Source organism: Gobius niger (assembly GCF_951799975.1).
Source record: "Gobius niger genome assembly, chromosome: 5".
NCBI classification, from domain to species: domain Eukaryota; kingdom Metazoa; phylum Chordata; class Actinopteri; order Gobiiformes; family Gobiidae; genus Gobius; species Gobius niger.
In genome coordinates this window covers 16,976,738-16,996,074 of record NC_136856.1, presented here as the reverse complement: position 1 = coordinate 16,996,074, position 19,337 = coordinate 16,976,738, and the positions used below count along the sequence as shown (strand labels likewise).

The following is a 19,337-nucleotide window of genomic DNA, read 5'->3' as shown; positions in this document are numbered from 1 at the left end:
TCAAAAATGACTGATATAGACTTCAAAACTGCATGTTAGGTCTACCCTTATGCCCACAGTTTAAAAGATAAACAAGTGTGTAAAATATACCACACAGAACCTGAGAAGAGGTAGATAGATGAGGTTTAATTACCTATAATGTCTGCAGCGGTGCACAGATAGATAGTCCCGTCCAGGTGAGGAATGTGTGTCCTGTACGTGCACATCCATGGGCTTAAATACAGGAAACACGCCCTTGAGTTGCACCACACTTACTCCCATTGGCTGTAGAAGTTCAGGGAACATATTTTAATTGGATAAGCCCTTTGTGGAAATATTATTATTTAAAATGGATGAACTTTGGGATCAGTGCCCAAAGTTGTTTCATCAATACCCTGGAAGAAGTAATTCTAGCCTAAACAAGCATAAGTCACTGGCCAGATATTGCACTATTTCATGATGTTGCCCCAGGTGAAGCTGATGAAAACACGAGTTTGATAAGGAATGTTCATCTTGTGGACATGCTTCTCATTAATGTCAAAATATTTCACAGTTTCCATACAATTATTAATAACAATTAGAGGCTATTTATTGCATATAAATTCTTTTTATTTCATTGTACGGCAAAAAAAGAAAAAGCAATCTAGTAAATGCTATACAATACTGTAAATTTGAGTTCATTAAGATGTTGTCAACATAGTCTACTGACACTTAACTATAAACAAGTGAAGGCACATGAGACAAATTCAACTAGCACCTTATTTGATACTTTTAAAAACGAAGGAAGTGGTTGAAGATTTCCTTTCACACCTTTTGCAGAACACCGCTCTGATGAATGTGAAAGTAACTTTAATGTGATCTATGAACTTCTAACCTGCAACACTGTGGCCCAGACTTAATAAAAACAAAAAAACAATAATGCAATAAACATTTATTTTCAGTGTATAATAAAATAATCAAGTCTCTTAAAAAAAAAAGAAAAAGTAAAAAAAAAAAGATATAAAAATGGCTGAGGTACAAATGATTGTCCAGTAAGAGTTAAGGCTCATTCATACTTCACAAGACGCAAGAACTTCTTCAGTCACTTTTGCTTTGTAGCCATGGAAACGTTTTGTAACTGATGACAGTTCCATGGCGACAAGGCAAAAGCGACTTCATTTTGTTCTGCAGCTCAGGGTGCAAGAACAAGAAGTTTTTGTTAAGTATGAATGAGCCTTTAGACTGAACAGCATACTTCCCTCAAGTTCAGGTGTTTTGGCACAACACCAATATCTCCATATTGATTTTGGTCTTTCCTCAGCCTGACCGCTTTTCCTGTTGGTCATACAGGGCCGTAGCGATTCCCCAAGTGATCATTGATCTCAGGAAGACTAGGGAACCACCTCGGTACAGCAGGGCAACACGCCACTGTCTGGACTCCATCAGCTCTTTCCAGCATCCCCGGACCCCTTTGAGCTCTCCGCCCACCTGTGCCTGCATGTTGGCCACAAGTACAGACAGTGGGTACAGGGTCAAGCTGATGGTCATGGAGGTTAATGCCCCGGACACAAAAGATGCTGCGAGTGGAGACAACCCTCTTCCAGACACAGCGGCACACACAGGTCCTTTTAAGCCAAAATAGAGAGCGCTGCCTAATGCATTGCGGGCGGTGATTGGCACGAAGCCTCTGTAAAATCCAGCTGCCAGTCTTTCAGTCTTCAGCCTGACGAGGATGCTCTTATGGGTGGGTAGACGAGAATCATTCTGGCCGTTCTGCAGGACATTTTGGACACGCTCAAAGGGAGTGAAAACGAGAGCTTCAACAAACCCAGCACCAAATCCAGCCAGTGCCGGCAAAGCTGAAGATGAACTGTTACTATTATGGGACGTCCGAGAGAGGTGGTGAAGTAGAGTATCCTGGAGCCCAAACAGGAGCGTGCCGCTGAGTGTCCGCATCAACAGCGGAGGGGCCACACCCCGGTACAGCTTCACGGGACCTTCCTTGTAAAGCTGGCCCACTGCACTATGCACTGGGGAGATGTGGATTTGTTGGCGAAAAACTGTCTTGTACACAGGGAAGACGATGAAGGTGGGGAGCACTGACAACAAGCTGGAAGTGCCTCCGTGCAGGTAACTCTGGAAACGTACCATTGGGTCCTTAGGGGCCCCTTTATCTTGTTTATCACCCTGAGCTCCTGACATCTTGATGGCTACAAGAAAATGCAATCAGAAATTTTGCTGAGACATGGGGTAACATCGCTTCACATAGGCATCCTCACACTAAAATAAAACGTATAAACTAACACACAATAAATATGTAAAAGGGGTAGGCTACTTACTGTGTTAGTTTTATTCCAGTTTTATAATCCGGTGTTTATTATTGATCGTCTTTCTAAATCGATTGCAGCAAGCACAGGTGCAGCCTCGTCCCTCAACGCCTTCAAAGGACAAGTGCAACTGTACATTTCTTGTTCGTCAGAGATGGTTTCATCCGGTGTGTGTATGAAAGATAGCGTTAGAAGAGTGCACTCAGACAATGCAATAATGACCCCGCCAGCAGAGAGAAGCCAGTGCGCGTTAATCTGCCGGTCCGGTTTAGTCCCGCCCCCAGTGCAATATTCATTGGTCGATGTGGAATACACCACACACACGGAGATTAGACGCTGTAGCTGTCAATCCAATTCTTCTTTCTTTTCTGTATGCCTCAGTCACATGCAATTGTGAACAAGCTCATATGTACCAAAACAGAATAAACAAATAATAATCTGTTTTGTTTATAGAGAATATAAGAAGCCAATAGGGTAATAAAAAATGTTGATTATTTCAACAAAACAAAGCATAAACAGATATTCAACTAGCCAAAGAAAAATATAGAGCAAACAGAAAACCCAAAGACACTTTTATAATAGATGTCTATGTATATTTATTTATGAACACAGCTTATACAGAACAAATAAACACTAAACTTTGTAAATTGCACAAAAAAAGAATCCCTCTTGCAGGCTTCCAAGAATAAAATAAGGTGCATACCCTACAATGGCTTCAAACATGTAACACAGGCTAAAAAAAAAAAAAAAAACCTTCATATCCATCTCATGTTTATCTGGAAATGGTAAGTTCACAGACAGATGAGGCACTCGTGGTTGAGTGGAGCTTCAGTGGCACTGTAAACTGACGCATTCACATTATTTAACAAGAACAACCTTTCTCATAATCTCAGAGACATAACTATCTGTAACAGTTTCATGGGAGCTCGACTTCCTTGAGATTGCATTCACCTTTGGGAAAGTGTCTATTAAATTTGCGGATCACAGCAATTAACCACTTACATATCAGTGGTGACTTAAATAAACGCAGATGGGGTCAACGGGGTTAGTAACAGATGCACTTTGTTAGTTGCAAACATGTTGATTAGGGCTCCTGCTTTTGGTGTGACAGCACGTTACATTTGAAATGAAGACATCAGCGTTACAAGGGGACATGGCTGAACAGATATGACACAGACTCTCCGTTGTGAGTGCGACGGATGGCTTCTGCGAGGATAATTGATATGTCAATTACCTGGTGAAAGAACAGTACATTTGTAAATAAATCACAAAGTCAGGCAATGCAACGCTTAACCTGTGTATTTCACAAGGACAAGTACTCATTTTATTCCACATTCAAAAGAATCAAAAGTGAATGTGAATAGCAGCTGGTTACCTGAACCAGAGCCCATAACAAACTTAAATGTTATCCTGACCTGTATCTTGGGACAGTGTTTCATCTTTTCTTCTTGGGGTATTGTGTTGGTAACTACCACAGCTTCAAAGCAGGCGTTGTTTATCCGTGTGATTGCTGGACCAGAGAATATGCCATGAGTTAAGATGGCATACACCTTGGTTGCACCAGCAGAAATGAGTCTTGGGGAGAAAGATTGAAATACAATTAGGGCATGTTTATGTGACTTTAAAATAACGGTCGTCGTGCTCTGAGTGCTTACTTATCGGCTGCATGACAGATTGTCCCACACGTATCAGCCATGTCATCCACTAAAATGGCTACTCTGCCAGTCACGTCCCCCACAAGCACCATGCGGTCAACCTCATTTGCTTTTTTTCTTTCCTTGTGAATAAGAGCAAAGTCCACATTTAACCGATCTGCAATGGAGGTAACCCTGTAAAACAAAACAAAAAAAACATTAAGAAGTCATGACAAATGGGTACAAATGATAAGGTCTACACCAGTAGTTCCCAACCAGGGGTGCGGGCCTACCGGGGGGGTCACCTGGGATTTCCTAGAGCTTTGTCTGGTCAGAGGGTCAGGTCTTAAGTGATATTGTTCAAGCAAATTAAACAGTTAAAAATCATCAAATAGAAGTGCAAAGTGACAGTTTTGGCCATTATTTTTATGGTTGCAGCCCACACAGGAGGGGGGTTTCAAGGAATAAAGTTGGGAACCGCTGGTCTAGACAATCAGACAGAGATCAAGTGATGTAGAAATGATTCTTGTACCTCTTTGCTCCCCCTGCATCAGGTGAGACTATAATGCAGTTTTTCCACTCAGGGATGTTCTCCTTAATCCACTTAAGCACAGCTGGCTCAGCATACAGGTTATCAACAGGAATGTCAAAGAATCCCTGAAAATATCAGGAGCATGATAAACATTACTGTACAAACAAGAATTAAATGCTGACTCCCAGTTTAAGCTTCTCTATTTTATAACTGTAGCGTGACTATCTGTGCTCATGCACCGTGTCAGTATTTTGCTTGAATTTAATCACCTGTATCTGTGAGGCATGTAGATCCATGGTAATTATGTGGTCAGCACCAGAGACAGAGAGCATATTAGCCACCAACTTGGCCGAGATGGGCGCTCTGCTCTGCAAACAAAATAGATACCATCAGTCACGTGCAATAGTAGAGTACTTGGAAGCACGGCTTGTTTCTAAAAATATCTCACAAGGGCTGTGCCACCAAATTTTACTTTACTTGCTACATTACTATGCTACATTTTGTTGCCTATTAGGCTATTACAGCCTCTAACAACTAATATATAAAAAGCATTAAGCAATCATATGTTTGGAGTATTAACATCAGATTATCATATATGTCAAAAGCATGCCGCAAGCAAGCAATTCATGAGTTGCAACGCAAGATGAAAATTATTAATAATTAAACTAATATACCAAAAAATGGAAGGCTGGAATTTAGGGAAGGAAAAGCAGATGGTCTTTGGTGGATTTGAAAGTGGGATTATTGGCACCATGCTGATGGCTAATGGTATGACATAAGAAAGTAGACAGTTCTCCCTCACCCCCACCTTGTCCTTCTTGTCCTGCCGCGCATAGGGGAAGCAGGGGATGACCGCTGTTACTCTGGAGGCAGAGGCGATTTTGCACGCATTTATCATAATGAGGAGTTCCATCAAATTGTCATTTATTTCCCCGCAGCCACTTTGGACGATATACACATCCTCCCCTCGGACACTTTCTCCAATTTCCACGCTGTCATGAGAGAGTGGCAAAACAAACAGTCAGTGCCTGGAAGCCAACACACCATTACACATTAGATAAATGAGACAGGAGCAAACAAAGGCTTATGTAGCTACTAGTGACTACTCCCTTTGAACGGGACAGGGGGACCAGTACAGATGCAAAGTAATTCAGATCCCAGTAGACATTTACCAACATTACCAAACATCACCACAACAACGACGCCACGTTTGTAACCAAATCATGTCGCTGGGAAAACGCATTTGCCTATGTTTTCAATGCATTGGAGGAATTGAAAGCTTCAAGTTAGCAACACAATGTCTGCAAACAACTCACCATGTTTCTTGATTGCTGAATTTTTTTGTTACAACCTTTGCCAACTCCAATCCTAAACGATCGGCTATTTTTTGCGACAAGTCGGGATGCGAGCTCCCGCTAAAAATCTTAATGTTGGGCATTTTGATGCGACCCACGGCGCTGCTGTCACTCGGATCAGGCGGTGACGCACGTCGCAGATGTTCAGTGTCCACAGCAGCTCAGCCCCGGACAGCGGCAACACAAGAAGAAACAGTGAGTTACGAGTTTACTACCTGTCCTCCATTATGCCCTCAGTGCGAGCGGCTCTTCCTCGCTCAGAGACGCGCACGTTGGAGTGACGGTTCCGCGTAATGACGTCATTCTGGGGCACATGACTGCAGTTCAATTCTTTGGAAAAAAAATACTTAGCCTATCTGATTTATTTTACATTCATCAGCAATTCCTTGAGGGGCTTGCTCCCAGTTTAACCCAACTTGTATCTATTTTAGACTAGATCAAATCCTAATTTGTTCTTTATCTGAGACTGATGACACAAAGTCAAATAGCCTATTTTACCCGATGGTAGCCTCAGCCCTGTCAAAAGTTTGCGGTTGTAGACAAAGGTTCTCAAGTCGTCATCTATATTTGGAAGAATCATCCAGTCAAGTCATCCAAAATGAGTTGTCAGCAGCTGAGTAGCAAGTTTTAGCAGCAGGCCATAAACCTCCTGTGCTGGGGTTTAACTTGCAGTCCACTTTGCTCAAACCCCCCCAAAAAAACATTTTTTTTTTAATGGGGGAAAGGGTCTCAAATTCAACATCTCCTGTGTACAGAACCCTTCTCAGCCCCAAGTATTGAGGACACTGTCTGGTTATAGTCCGAGACACAGTCCAGGGCTGATCAATAGACAGTTAACAAGCAGTGATCAAAGGAGGTCAGTATCTGACTGCTTTCTGATCAAATGTATTTAAACAATTTAGCGTAATCACCTCATCTCTACAAAAGAGCCTGCCCTATGTTATTGAAACAGTCAAATGAATTTCACTCAGTCACTGTGAGGCAGTTTACTTTTAACATGACACATTTTTCATAGCCTAGTTGAGTTTCAGTGCATGAATTCCCATTTCAAAAATGTAAGCGTTTGTTAATGCACTTTATTGCTCTTAAAACATGAGAAAAGTTTCCACACACAGAGAACAGTGATGACAACTGTAAATATGGACAGAAACAAACACGTGTACAAATTATAAATCAATGGGCAGCCGTGACTTCGAATGACAGACAGATCTACAACTTTGCAACGTGATTGAGAATAACACATAAATGTTTAAAGTTTTAAGCGCTAACGTGACCATCATTTGATAAATTGGTTTATAAAAATAAGAATGGTCCATGCTTTTGAATACGTACTTTAAAATATATGATTTGCTATTAGTCTGTTGCATCACATAATAGCCAACTAAAGTTTTAGCTTTGCCCACACTTTTTCTTTCCTTCTTCTTCTTTTTTTTTATACAAAAAAGCCTAAATGCAATCATAAGTCCATTTCACACATTTTTACTTTGTTCTGTCTGATCCTCAATCAAAAAGTAAAAGCAAACAATTAAAACTAAGATACTATATTCTTTGAACCACTTAAAAAACTCAGTATTGTGAATCAGTTTAGGGGAAGCAAATGGGGGTAAAACATGTAATACAAAAAACGCTCAGAAAAAAAGATTAAAAAAATAAAGACCACAGCACATGGATATGGAAAAATATGAACAAACCAGCTGTTAAAAGAGGTTTTTATGTTTTGACACTTCAATGTTTAAATAAATAAGGGATAATATTGTATGATCATAGGTATCAGGACAGGTGTGAATATTGAACCAGTGTCCAGTTTGTTTCTATATTGTTACAGCACACACTAGAAATAAACTGGATACTGATTACTTTTATGCCTTTTCTACACTTATTGTATTTAGTATTTTTTCCCTTTCTTGTAACAGCTGATCCAGTCATTGACATATATTGACAATACAAGGCAAACAGTATGTGACCAAAGAAGATCCTGGACAAAGAACAGACATGTTTGTTTTATTAAAATACATAGAAAACTACTTTGTGTGAGTATTATATATAGCATATTCTTGAAATTGCACAATGTTCGTAGCACACAGAAATGAAAATATTAATCTACAGCTGACTTGAGAACAAGTAGTCCATCTGTGAGGTTAAACTAGTTTGTATGAAGATTTTCAGCAGCAGGTTGAAAATAAAACAATGGCATTTTAAAGTGAGATTGTGCAAAAATCAGTGACAGCTGTAAACACTTGCAGGTGGATGATATTCAAAACTATGATTCACAGCAAGTGAGATGCAAGTGCATTCAGTACAGTGTGTTCTGTCTGATTACAGCAGAATGAGGTAACGTCACTCATTACTGTACACAGGACAGGGCTTTAGGGTGGGTCTCTGCTACATTTTCTGCCCTGAATAACATTGGATGTGAACATAGGTTTATTTTTCTAAGTAAAGTTAAATGTCAGACTTTCAAAAACAGTTCTCCTCACATGACTTCTTCAACAGACCAAACATTAGCCCAACAAGCATCTTAAACTGCAGAACAATTAGAAAAAATAAACCACAACACACTTATTACCATCTACCCAACCAAAGCTTTGCACTGTGTATTTTACAGAAGTCACTACTTCACAAAATCTTGGAAACAGTCCAGATCATACATTTATTTTGGATGTTGTACTGTTATATAATAACTTTGTTTACTTATTAAGTTTTTAAATATATACTGTTTATACATCACCTTTATTCTCCACAAAACTTTATATTATTTGCTAAGTAGATACATTTGAAATATATTTTGAATACATATAAAATATTATGATATCATACATAATACATATGTTAGAACACAGTTTGATGTGTATTTTGACGTGTGGTGACTAGCCCTGTAATACCCAGTCTCTTTTGGGGTTCTTATTCCATTGTGCATTTGCTTGGTGTATCTTATATTTTCTAAACAAGATCCACAAGGCTACCTCAGGGCCTGTAAACATGAGATGGAATGACTGCATTGAAGTTTATAGAGGATGATCCATTGCAAGTTTTGTTAAAAAATGTAAACAGTAAATAAATAATGACTTTGTACATAGTATCAGTTAACTGTGTGGATGTCTTAGGCCCTACTGGGCGGGCAGAGTTTTGATGGGCCGAGAGAGTGAATTCATGTTATTGGCATTGGATGGTACTTGGGGGGTAACTGTCTTTGTTGGCAGACTGCTGGAGTGTCCCATTGATTCTTCAGCTGCACGGAGTAACAGAGTATAATTCACAGCTACTTCCTCAACCTTCCTTAACAACTGTAGCCTTTGGGCCTCAGAGCGTACCCCTCTCACCAGTTTGATGAAGGTCTGTGTTAGTTCACACAAAACCTGGAAACTGGCTGTGACAGCAGCGAGCATTCGAGTGGGGCTTTTCTCGACACTGGCCACTCGTCGACAGGATGCTCTGAACTCTTTGAAGCGTACAGCTAACTCCTGCTTATACTCAGCAATCCGGGACGGCTGGAGGCGAGCCTCTCCCTCTGCTTGTGGACTGTTAGCACACTGACGCAGAATAGCCAGCAGCTCGTTAGCATCCAACTGAGCATTTAGGAAGCCATCAGGCAGGCTAAAGGTTTTCTCTTGTAGTGCTTGTACCCGTGCCAAGCTCCCCTCCAGTGTCCCACAGGCTCTGAGGTCAATCTCTTGTGTGTGGGGGTCCTCTTCCTCCTCCTCCTCCTCCTCCTCCTCTTCCTCTCCGCTGCAGTCCTCTGCATTCAGGACCTGCAGCGTTTTGCTAACAACAGGAAATGTATGTGAGTCCAGCTCCATGCCTGGCAAGACCTGAAGAGGGATAGAATATGAGAGCTCATCTTTCTCACTGCTCTCATCTGCCGCCTCACACTTTCTGTAGCAGAAACAGAATGAGCAGCACTTCTCCCTCTCGTCACTGTCCTCAGCGGGCAGGGTCAGCACTACCTCTGTTGTGCCCTCTTTGCCTTCACTCTGGTCATCCTCTTGAATGAAGAATACACCTTTCTTTCCTTTTGCATCTGTCTGATGAGACTCTATATGCACTGGCTCAACAGGGGTAGGAAGCCGCAGTCCTGTAGCTCGAACTCTCTCCATCTCTCTTTCTAGACTCTTGGCTTTGGGCTTCACTTCTGCATACACTGGTGTGCTTGTATTGTTGTCTAGCTCACCAAAACTGTATCGCCTCTGCAATTTCTTTGGCTGTGGGGCTGCCATACCATCTGTTTGGGATGTCGATGTAGGCAGGCCAGAGCCATGTTCTCCTCTTGGTTCTCTGGACTCCAGGCTGGTGGAGCGAATACGAGTCGTCTTGATCTCTAAAGTTTGAGGTCTTCTAGTCGAACCTGGAGTGTGAGAGGCTTTGGAAACAGGAGGAGGGGTTTTTGAAACATTTCTCTCACGGCCTCTGTGCTGCGTTTCTGTTATAGAGCCGACAGGTGTATCAGGAAGCCGCATACCTCTGCACATTCTCTTACAGTCACAGCTGCGCCTCTGCTCCCGAGAGATCCCAGGGGCTTTCAGGACAGGGCTGGTGCGGAGCTGGCAGGCACAGGGAGTGCCTCCTGGCACAGGTGATGATCCTTGGGGCAGAAACTCTCCCTGGGATGACTTGGGCTTCAGCAGCTCCTCTAAGAACTCCAACTCATACTGTCGAACCTTCTGCAACTGAGCCCTTCGTTCATCAGTCTCTCTCCTCATTCTGGCTGGGAAGGTTGCAGACAGAAGATTTCTAAAGCTCAAAAATGGTGCACTGCGATGGGATTTCATTTTACCAGTTCCTTGTTTATTTGAATCTCTGGTTGGAAGAGTGGAGACTTTACCCACAGATCCACTATTTGCTGTGGGATCATTTAAAATTGGTAAGGATTTCATTTTGGCAGTCTCAGGATGGGATTTGGTCTGTGTAACATCAGTCTTGGTTTCAGACACCTCTTTTCTCTCTGATTTTACAGGCAGGCGTGGGGAGCACTTGGTTTGTAACTGAGGGCTGGGTTTAGTCAGACTGGGATCTGCTCCTCCTTTAACTGCATTTTCTTTAGCGATCTGCAGGCCTTTAGCCCGAAGGCGCTCGTCATCAGTGGGAGAAGACGACTGAAACATCACTACCTTCTGGACCTGCGGGTCCTTCAGTCTTAGTTGAGGCAGAGACTCTTGCTGCACTGGGCATGTGCAGAAAAGATCCTCAACTGGCAAAATTTCAAGGGAGCTAGAAGGCTTGATGGTCTCGCTAGAGGCAGTCTCGGCATCTTGGCTATTTAGAGAAATCTTGGCAGAGGCAGTTATGTCCACTGGTAAGATAATAGGTAAGGTTTTGTTTGAATCCTTTTTAGCAGAGGTTAATGCCTTTGCATTACTACTTTCAGAAATACTTTGTCTCTGTGGTTCTACAATTGAATTTGATAATTTCTGATCCTGCACAGAATTTTCCGTCACTTTTGCCTCCTCTACTGACTTACCAGGGAGACTGTTTTTTTTTGCTTTGGTGCACTCACTGTTCACTTTCATTAATGCTCTTTGTTCATTTTGCTTAGCGTCATGACTGCTTGCCTGCTCTGCCATGACGCGAAGTATTGCAGAATCTTGGCCAGGGCTGACTTTAAAGGGCACGGTCTTACTGAGGATAACTTGTTTGGGTGGGCAGCCAGCGCGTATCTGTCCCACAGAGAAAGCTCCAGTCCCTATTGTTTTGGCAGTGCACCCAGGGATTGCAAGGGGGAAGTCTCGTCGACAGATAATGCGGTCCTTGTTGATATGATGAGCTAAAAGGTATGTTTGGCTCTGGTTCTGCTTCATCGCTGACACCATCTCGGACACGTCCGTCAGTTCAGATGAGTTTGTCTCATGTCCTGAGTCCAGTGATGACTCAGGAGTGATGGCAGCTAACACAATCAGACCTAAGAAAAGAAAAGACACTTTTAATACAAGAACACTCTCATACAGTAAATGACTTTGTCTAGTTACAGGCCATAGCTTTCCATTTACACCAACAGTTTTGAAGCCATGGCACAAATCCAGGCAAACGTCCTACTGTTTGTGCAGAAATGTAAGTATGTTCTTTTGTTGTCTATATTACATATTAGTAAGTTATACATGCGTCTGCTGAAAGTATTTAAGCCACAGTAGACTATTGTCGAATCGCGTCTCATTTTTGCAGCACAATGCAGAATATTGTGGTTGTTTAGTTGATGGGTGTAATTGTTTATCAAACGTCCCATAGTTTAGATTTGTGGATTAATTTCATACCTTAATATAATACAAAGCATTTCATCATTGATGGTTCACCTGGCCTCTTTGCACAGCATATTGACATAATTTGCAGCTGCTATTGGTTATTTGAAGCTAGCATTGCTAACTAAGTCCAAATCTTGTGACTTATAGTATAGCCGATGAGTAGAGCTGTGGTATCCAGTGCTTCTAGCTCTTGTAAATGGGCCAACATCACAACACAGGATTACTCAAAGGTGTGAATGTAACAGAAACTTAAAAATACTAATCCCAGATATGTTTTAGGAGCAAACATTATTGCATCATGGTTTATACAAGCGATCGTGATGTCGTCAAGTCCGGGGGCTTTGGTGCGCAATTTAATGTATTTAATAAATAGTAATAATTCTAAGACAGGTAAAAACAATGTTCACAAACAAGGCATTGGTCCCCTTGCAACAACAAACAACAACAACAGCGATCCCTGGTATAGAACCACGAGTAATTGTACTATTTGTCATTTCACACATCAAACAAAGATATCCGCTCTGCATGATTGAGAGGTGTACAGTTTGTGTGCTGTGTGCAGACTTTTGTTGACCTGCAGTCTGTGTTGGCTGTTGCGGGTGGTGGGGGTAATCCTCAGATGCTGCCAAAGCCTCCAGGGCTTGTAAGGTGGACACGAGAGCATCGTCCAGCTCCTGGGCGTGGTCACGAACAGTTCTTGTGGAAACATTATCAATCAATGTCACAGGCACGTCTTCTTTAGCTTGGGCCACTTTCCCCGAAGCAGTTCTTGGACTGGCACCAGTTCGAGTCTTCCTCCCTCTTTTTGAGTCATCCTCATCTGAACTGTTGTCCCTGAAGCCAGGCGGAGGGGCAGCTATAGCGGGCTGTGGCAGTTGCAGCCGCTCAGTGCCATTAGTGACCTCTCCCTCATCTTCCTCTTCATTACCTGGGGGTGGGAGGGCAGTAAGGTCAACAGCACCTCCATCTCGAGATGCACAACTACTGGAGCAGTGTTTACCTGAGCTCCCACTGCTATTCACAATCACGCCCTCTGCCCTCAGCCGAGCTTTGCATGAGTCACAGAAGTACCGCATGCTTTTCTGGGATTGATTCATTGTTTGGGCTCGTATCCTAAACTCTGGATTCTCCATTACTGGGACATCTGAAACGCCAGCTATTTCCTCAGTACTTTGCAAGGTCGGGTCAGATTTTGTGCGGGGTCGACCAGAGGACTCCTGAGGGATAAAGTTCTCATTTATGTCCAGTTCGGTCTCTGCAGCTGATTGAAACTCCTGGAACTGCTGCTCTCTTTCTCGGAGGTGGACATGACACAGGCCAAGGTGTTGAGGCTCAGCAGGAGCTGAGGTGCGCAATGACCCTGTCTCCCTGTGAGAGCTCTCCCTGTCGTCCCCTCGCCGCCCTCCACTCGGCAGGCTGCTCGCCCCGGAGCGGGAGTAGCCATGGTAGGAGCTTCTGTAATCTGGGGACAGAATGGTCAGAGCAGTGGAGATTTTGAGTAGATACTAGATGTGTAGAGATTCAAATGGAAAAGCAGAGTGACAGCTGATGGCCACATGGACTTTGCTACTTCAGATGACAGTTGAAGCTTAAGGTTGAAGTTAGTTTCTGTGATGTGATGATATGACAGTTCTTCTTGTTTTGACCACAGGTCATGACAGGATGACCGAGGATTTTTACACAGCACTAAATAAGCGACCAGTGAAACATGAAATGCACGTTCAATTTCCAAAATGTTGTATTCTGAAGTAGAAGTAAATGACACTGTATCCGCAGTTGAGATGAAGATGAAAAAGAGCAGAAGGTATCATGGGAAATGGTGGTTCCAGAAACAGCTTGGAGACGACTGGCAATGGTTGGAATCATGATCATCAGCATTAACATACATATCATTTTTCAATGAAAGACAACAACATGTCTTTGTATGGTCTAAATTAATTAACTAAATTAATCAAACCGATAATGTGGATGTCACATACCTGCTTTGGTCAGCTGAGACTGACCCGGGTTTCGGAAAAAGATGGTTCGCTTTGGGTCGACAAACAGTTTGTAGTAGCCAGAGATCAGACAAGCAAAATTTGTTGCATCTGGCCATTCCATAAGAAGAACCAGGGGCTGCAGAGGATAGTTAATCATTACTTTTCATTCATACTTACAGCACATTTGAGGATTGATGGATATCACTTTGTATTAGAAAGTGCACAATACCTTGGCCTCGTGGATGGACACTTCAACTCGAGCGACACCTTGGCTCTCTCTGTACAGCTGGACTTTGGAGACTCTGCTGAACTCAGCCAGAACTGTTGTCAGGTTATTTTTAAGGTCGATCACGTGACTGATGCCATGACGAGGACCCACCAAGAGGGTTGTAGCTGACTGTTTCTCATCCTGCAGAAAAATAAATAAATACAAATAAAATTGCATAAGAAATGACAAATAGCATCGATTGTGGGCTAAATACTAAGTCAAATTGTGTTTTAGCAAATGCATTGCAATTTACTTTGCTTTGTTTTCAATGTAGTTGTATTGTAGATAATCTTTGGGGCCTGCAGTAACCTCACTTTGGGAACCACCATATAAGATAACAACAACCCATATTCTTAAAACATAATAGTAAAAAAATAGGGTAAGAAAATAATTACCAGTTCAACAGTATGGAATAATATCCCTCCAAACGGGGGCAAATCATTGAGCACTCGCATGTACTGCAGTTTCCCTTGGAGTGGGGGGACCTGCCATCAAAAAAAAAAAAAAAAAAGACACTGATCAATTTAAAAGAAACACTTTTGACTTACACAGCACAACCACTGGAGGGCACTGTTGAGTCGCGCAAAGCTTGTATTCAACAGCTAAGTCACAGGTTGAAAAGCTCAACTTGGACTTTGAAGAGCATGTATATAACAGGTTTTTATGTTTTTCTCATCAGTTTGATAGGATAATACTTGCAATAGTGACAATTTCATATATATAAAAAAGTAGCAATTTTGATAGCTTAATTACTTTTAAATATTTGACCTTCCAAGAACCACCACTGGGCCTAGATCAAGATCCTTCAGGACTAAACTGGGTCTAAAATAGGACTATTTGATAATGATAATGATATTGGACAAAATCTAAAATGGATGTAAAATATGTCTAAATAAATGAAATGCATTACAAAAGCATAAATGAATGACCTCTAATCAAAATGAATAAGGTCAAGAAGCCAAAGTATGGAGTAGCATAACATAGTATACCTCTTCATATGTTATCATGTACACAAGGATCAATAACAAACATAACAAAAACTTTCAAACCAGGGAAAAAAAATGAATACGAGGCCAATTATGAGCACCTTGTTGCCAGATGGTGGGGGGTGCTGGTAGGTCTTCAGTAACTGCGACAGGGTCTTGCACACGTTTTTCTCCTTGACCAATGGCAGCAGAGTGAGAGGAAGAAAAGGTTCAAGCCCCCACTCCTTCCTGTAATAGAGAGCACACAAAAGGACAGGGCGTAAAACAATGGCAGACTGGCTTAATCAGAAACCAAGGAAACAGAGGAACAAAGGCCTCGTTTCATTCCTTTCACCAGACAGCAGTTTTATCTAACGTGTGGCCTGACAGCTGCCTTTTAAACCACAGAGGGTTTGATGAACAGGTAATTTACCCGTTGTACGCTGAAAGCTTGAGCAGTACATCAGCAAACAAACGAGAGTGGCTCGCTATGTTGTGAACATTTATAGATTTTTCACAACACACTCAAAGATTGTGCAAACTTTTTGTGCACATTTTTTTTGTGTTTCATTAATATCTCCTCATCCTGTCAAATCCCCGGCACAGTTAATTGTGTCTGCAATTCTCAGTATTCACTTGTAATGTACCTTATATCTAACACAATAATGTGAACCTACTCCACGTGCTTGAGTGAGATCTTCTGGCTGGGTCTTGCCGAGGACACAGTGATATAAATGTGCAGCGCTGCCAGACGTAGCGTGATGTCAGACTTCCAGTCCATGCCAAAACGCTCCTTAATCACATCATTTCGATTCTGGGAAAGCATGAACAAAGACAGATCAGCCTTATGCTAAATCAGTATCTTTTCTGACGTCTACCATCAACTAGATAATAGGGCATGAAAAACCAACCAGCGCGGCCTTTATGGCTGAGTCATCTTCTAGTGCCATGAGACAGAATAAAGGTGTCTAATTCATTTACCTGAATATAGAGATACTCAAATGCAGCAGGATCTCTCCTCAGCAGATCCGCCGGGTCCTTCGGGAAGAAGCAAACCCGGAAAAGACACTTCATCCCCTGGAAGTAGGTTCTGTGCACGACCTAAAAGAATAAAATCACTTCATTTAGATAACTGACACATGTATTCATCACATTACAATATTTTTTTAAATTGAATTGAATATCTTATTTCGACCGATATTAACATAAGTATAAACAGTGTACAAGAACAGAGTGGGAAGAAGACAAGCTTATTTACTCCCACCCCCATTCATATATTTAAATAATGTGGTTGCTACAACAACATAGTTTAGTCCTTGGTGTCTTAATAAAACAATTAGGTTGGTTCTATATCTACAACAAATGCAACAATGTGCTACCCCCCATCTATAAAGTTAGTGTAATTATATATTCACTTCTAGATATCTTAGATAAATAGTAATACTTCTTTTTTTCAAATAAAATCACTTATGGGAAAATATTTAGTGTTACTTAAAGGCACACTGCGTAACATTTTGGATTATACAAAACATGCTACTCATGACCTGCTAGGCACAGAGAAGGCTTCACGTAAGTAGCGGAGAATCAAAGAATTACATATTTAAGTCTCATATATGGCTGTGGGTTTATTTGAATAGCATTTCTAAACCTTGATTATATGACAATGATAACTTTACATGTGTCAGAGGCTGGTTCTCCTGCAGCAGGTACAGCCTCTGATGATGGTCCATACCAGCTGCCTCAAGTACTAAAGCAAAATGCTCAATGTAACGCAGGGAAAGGCGGTCCTGCAGGGAGGCGATCACATCCTAAAAGAAAGAAAATATCACAGTATCAATGCAAACGTATCATTCTGCAGTAATGAGTTTTGTTCACAGTGAGATCTTCAGGACTTCATTAACCTTATTGTAAAATGTAATCACCCTATAACAAAAAAATACTATCACCATAGTAACTGATACAATGAAGTAGACCAGGCAAAACAATATGCCTGTTTGGATGCTTGAGTGTTCATAAGCATGTGCTGTACGAATCAACAGACAAATAAAACAAAACATTTCTGATTCTGAAAATGGAAGGTTGATGGTGTACACAGTCTAAGATATATAATTGGGCACAGTGCAGTGGGTCTCATTACTTTAATCTGTGGCATTGATTTTGATCTGCATCTTTCACGATCATTATGCAAAAATATCTTACATTGACAAGAAAAGCCAAACTGCTGCCTTTATGGACGGAGAAGATTTTTTTCTCTTTTTATTGCCTCAGTGCAATGGGTTTATGATAGCTTAAACTGGAACTATCTGATTTAAAACACGTGTCGCTTTGTGTATAATCCCTGCAATAGGAGTTCACAGTGCATAAGGAATGTTTCAGGATTGACAACTAAAACCTGACTTTATACTATCTCCTATGATAGTGAAATTGTGGACTACAGGGTGAGTGAGTTGGACTTACAATAAACTTAAGTATATTTTGAAATGAGGACCGTTTTTCAGATGATTTCTGTAGTGTTAATTCTATTATTGTACTGTAGTGTTATTTATTTGTTACTCTGGCAGCGTGTCCAAAAAGCCATCTGAGAAGGTTTCAACTAATTCAAAATGCAGTTGCAAGATTGTAAACTGAGACTAATCGAAGAGAATGCATTACTCCTATGCTAAAGTCGCTGCACTGGCTTCCATGTTGGCTGAAGGTAATGAGTTCACATATAAAAAAGTCTATAGAGTGCTTACGGTTCAGCTATTCCCTCTCTGTGTGCTGCTTTACCCACGACCTCCTACAGGCAAGTAACACTTTCCGCAAAATATAGGTGTTTCATATAGGTGTTTGACTTCCATACATACCCTAACAGTGGTGCGGCTGTCAAATGTAAAGGACTTGATTTGCCCATTCTCCAAAAACACCTTCAATACATTTGGTATAAGAAGCAAGGAGTCGTCCTTGAGCATTGTCTGAAAGCAAGGGAAGAAAAGTGCATGTTATAAAGCAATGTTGTGATAAAAGGTATCACTTTATTTTACAGTAACTTGATACATTGTACCTAACTAAATTTAGTACAATGTAATGTGCTCTGTAACAATGTGTAATAACTTGCACCTGTGGGTTAGATACACAATGGAATAACTTGTATTAGTACTTAGTAGATACATAATGTAATAGGACATAAGACCCTTAGGGTTAGGGCTTAAGGTTAGGGTTAGAGTTATGTCTTATTACATTATGTACCTACAAATAACAAATGCATACTATTCCATAGTGCATCTAACTTGTGCATCTAAGGTACATGTTATTACACATTGTTACAGAGCGCATTACATTGTACTAAATTTAGTTAGGACAATGTAACAATGTATCAAGGGTGCTGTAAAATAGAGTGTTACCCATGCTAACAATGGACATAGCTTACAAGTAGAAAACAGAGGCAAACAAACAAAACAACAGGTCCTGAAGAACCCACAACATAAATGCAAATTGGGATCTAGGATTGAAAGGCAGAGCTGTTACCCTTGTTGTCTTACTTTACCAGTTTGAGCAAAAAATACCTGTTGAGAGGATGTATAATATTCAGTTCTTATTCAGTATTTGTAATTGTACAATTTACTAGAAGAGAAGAAGCATGCATGTGTGTTGATATAAGTGCACAACCTTTCTCCAGCAGGTCTAGTTTTGTTCTTGATATGCCTTTCCATACCACATTTTGTTGCACGACGCAAAGATTACATTTCACTGAATAATCAATCCAAGTCATAGCTGCGTTTACTTGATGTTAGAAATGTAATGAAGTCAGTGTTGCTGAGTGAAAGTATTTCCAATCATCGCTCTCTACTGTTGCTTCATTTTCTGTTCTGTGCCTTGAGCTTTGAGGAGATGTTCACAGTTAAAAAAAAGTTGAGACAGTTTCAGAGTGAGATAAGAAACAATAGGAAAAAAAATATTCTGTTTCTTTTCAGCTGTTTGTCCAGAATAACAACCAAACACATCACAAAGAAATCATAAGGCCGACAAATCACTATGCATCACGTAAAGTTAATTAGGGAACTGGTCATGAACCTATATTGATTTAAAGCGAATGAAAAAGTCAGCAAA

At 41.1% G+C, this 19,337-nt stretch overlaps 3 protein-coding genes across 8 annotated transcripts in view; all 3 read right to left on the bottom strand.

Moving 5' to 3' along the window:
• Positions 1-1,187: 1,187 nt before the first annotated feature.
• On the bottom strand, positions 1,188-2,309 carry LOC306963346 (solute carrier family 25 member 53-like). Its single transcript, XM_079556892.1, has 2 exons — positions 2,298-2,309; positions 1,188-2,168 (listed from the first exon to the last, which is right to left on the bottom strand). Exon 2 carries the CDS (start codon positions 2,158-2,160, stop codon positions 1,276-1,278), a length of 885 nt encoding a protein of 294 aa, XP_079413018.1. The 5' UTR covers positions 2,161-2,168; positions 2,298-2,309; the 3' UTR covers positions 1,188-1,275.
• A 547-nt stretch (positions 2,310-2,856) lies between these two features.
• prps1b (phosphoribosyl pyrophosphate synthetase 1B) lies at positions 2,857-6,088 on the bottom strand. 3 transcript variants are annotated; one of them, XM_079556905.1, is made up of 7 exons: positions 5,768-6,088; positions 5,254-5,443; positions 4,721-4,819; positions 4,452-4,576; positions 3,941-4,114; positions 3,701-3,860; positions 2,857-3,519 (listed from the first exon to the last, which is right to left on the bottom strand). In XM_079556905.1, the coding sequence occupies exons 1-7, from the start codon at positions 5,887-5,889 to the stop codon at positions 3,427-3,429; spliced, it is 963 nt and encodes a 320-aa protein (XP_079413031.1). In that variant the 5' UTR covers positions 5,890-6,088; the 3' UTR covers positions 2,857-3,426. The 3 variants fall into 3 exon arrangements, with proteins under 3 accessions (XP_079413031.1, XP_079413032.1, XP_079413033.1); XM_079556906.1 differs by having other exon boundaries at positions 5,260-5,443; XM_079556907.1 differs by lacking the exon at positions 5,768-6,088 and having other exon boundaries at positions 4,721-4,814; positions 5,254-5,420.
• A 1,340-nt stretch (positions 6,089-7,428) lies between these two features.
• frmpd3 (FERM and PDZ domain containing 3) overlaps positions 7,429-19,337 on the bottom strand; it is a 63,430-nt gene continuing 51,521 nt past the window's right edge. For 3 of the 4 annotated variants that reach the window (XM_079556746.1, XM_079556748.1, XM_079556749.1), the window contains 10 exons: positions 18,095-18,202; positions 16,925-17,056; positions 16,230-16,349; positions 15,926-16,062; positions 15,371-15,497; positions 14,679-14,768; positions 14,245-14,424; positions 14,016-14,151; positions 12,611-13,498; positions 7,429-11,699 (listed from right to left, as the gene is read on the bottom strand). In XM_079556746.1, the coding sequence (XP_079412872.1) occupies positions 8,914-11,699; positions 12,611-13,498; positions 14,016-14,151; positions 14,245-14,424; positions 14,679-14,768; positions 15,371-15,497; positions 15,926-16,062; positions 16,230-16,349; positions 16,925-17,056; positions 18,095-18,202 (4,704 nt within the window). In that variant the 3' untranslated portion in view covers positions 7,429-8,913. The remainder of the gene's footprint in view (positions 11,700-12,610; positions 13,499-14,015; positions 14,152-14,244; positions 14,425-14,678; positions 14,769-15,370; positions 15,498-15,925; positions 16,063-16,229; positions 16,350-16,924; positions 17,057-18,094; positions 18,203-19,337) is intronic. The other variant, XM_079556747.1, reaches the window with a different exon arrangement.

Bases quoted from the DNA above. Each gene is read 5' to 3' on its own strand.
- prps1b (XM_079556905.1), bottom strand. From the start codon at position 5,889: ATGCCCAACATTAAGATTTTTAGCGGGAGCTCGCATCCCGACTTGTCG. The intron at 5,444-5,767 runs GTGAGTTGTTTG...CTCTCATGACAG, and splicing joins TTCAGCAATCAAGAAACATG to CGTGGAAATTGGAGAAAGTG. The intron at 4,115-4,451 runs GTACAAGAATCA...TTTGTTTTACAG, and splicing joins GATGCAGGGGGAGCAAAGAG to GGTTACCTCCATTGCAGATC.
- LOC306963346 (XM_079556892.1), bottom strand. From the start codon at position 2,160: ATGTCAGGAGCTCAGGGTGATAAACAAGATAAAGGGGCCCCTAAGGAC.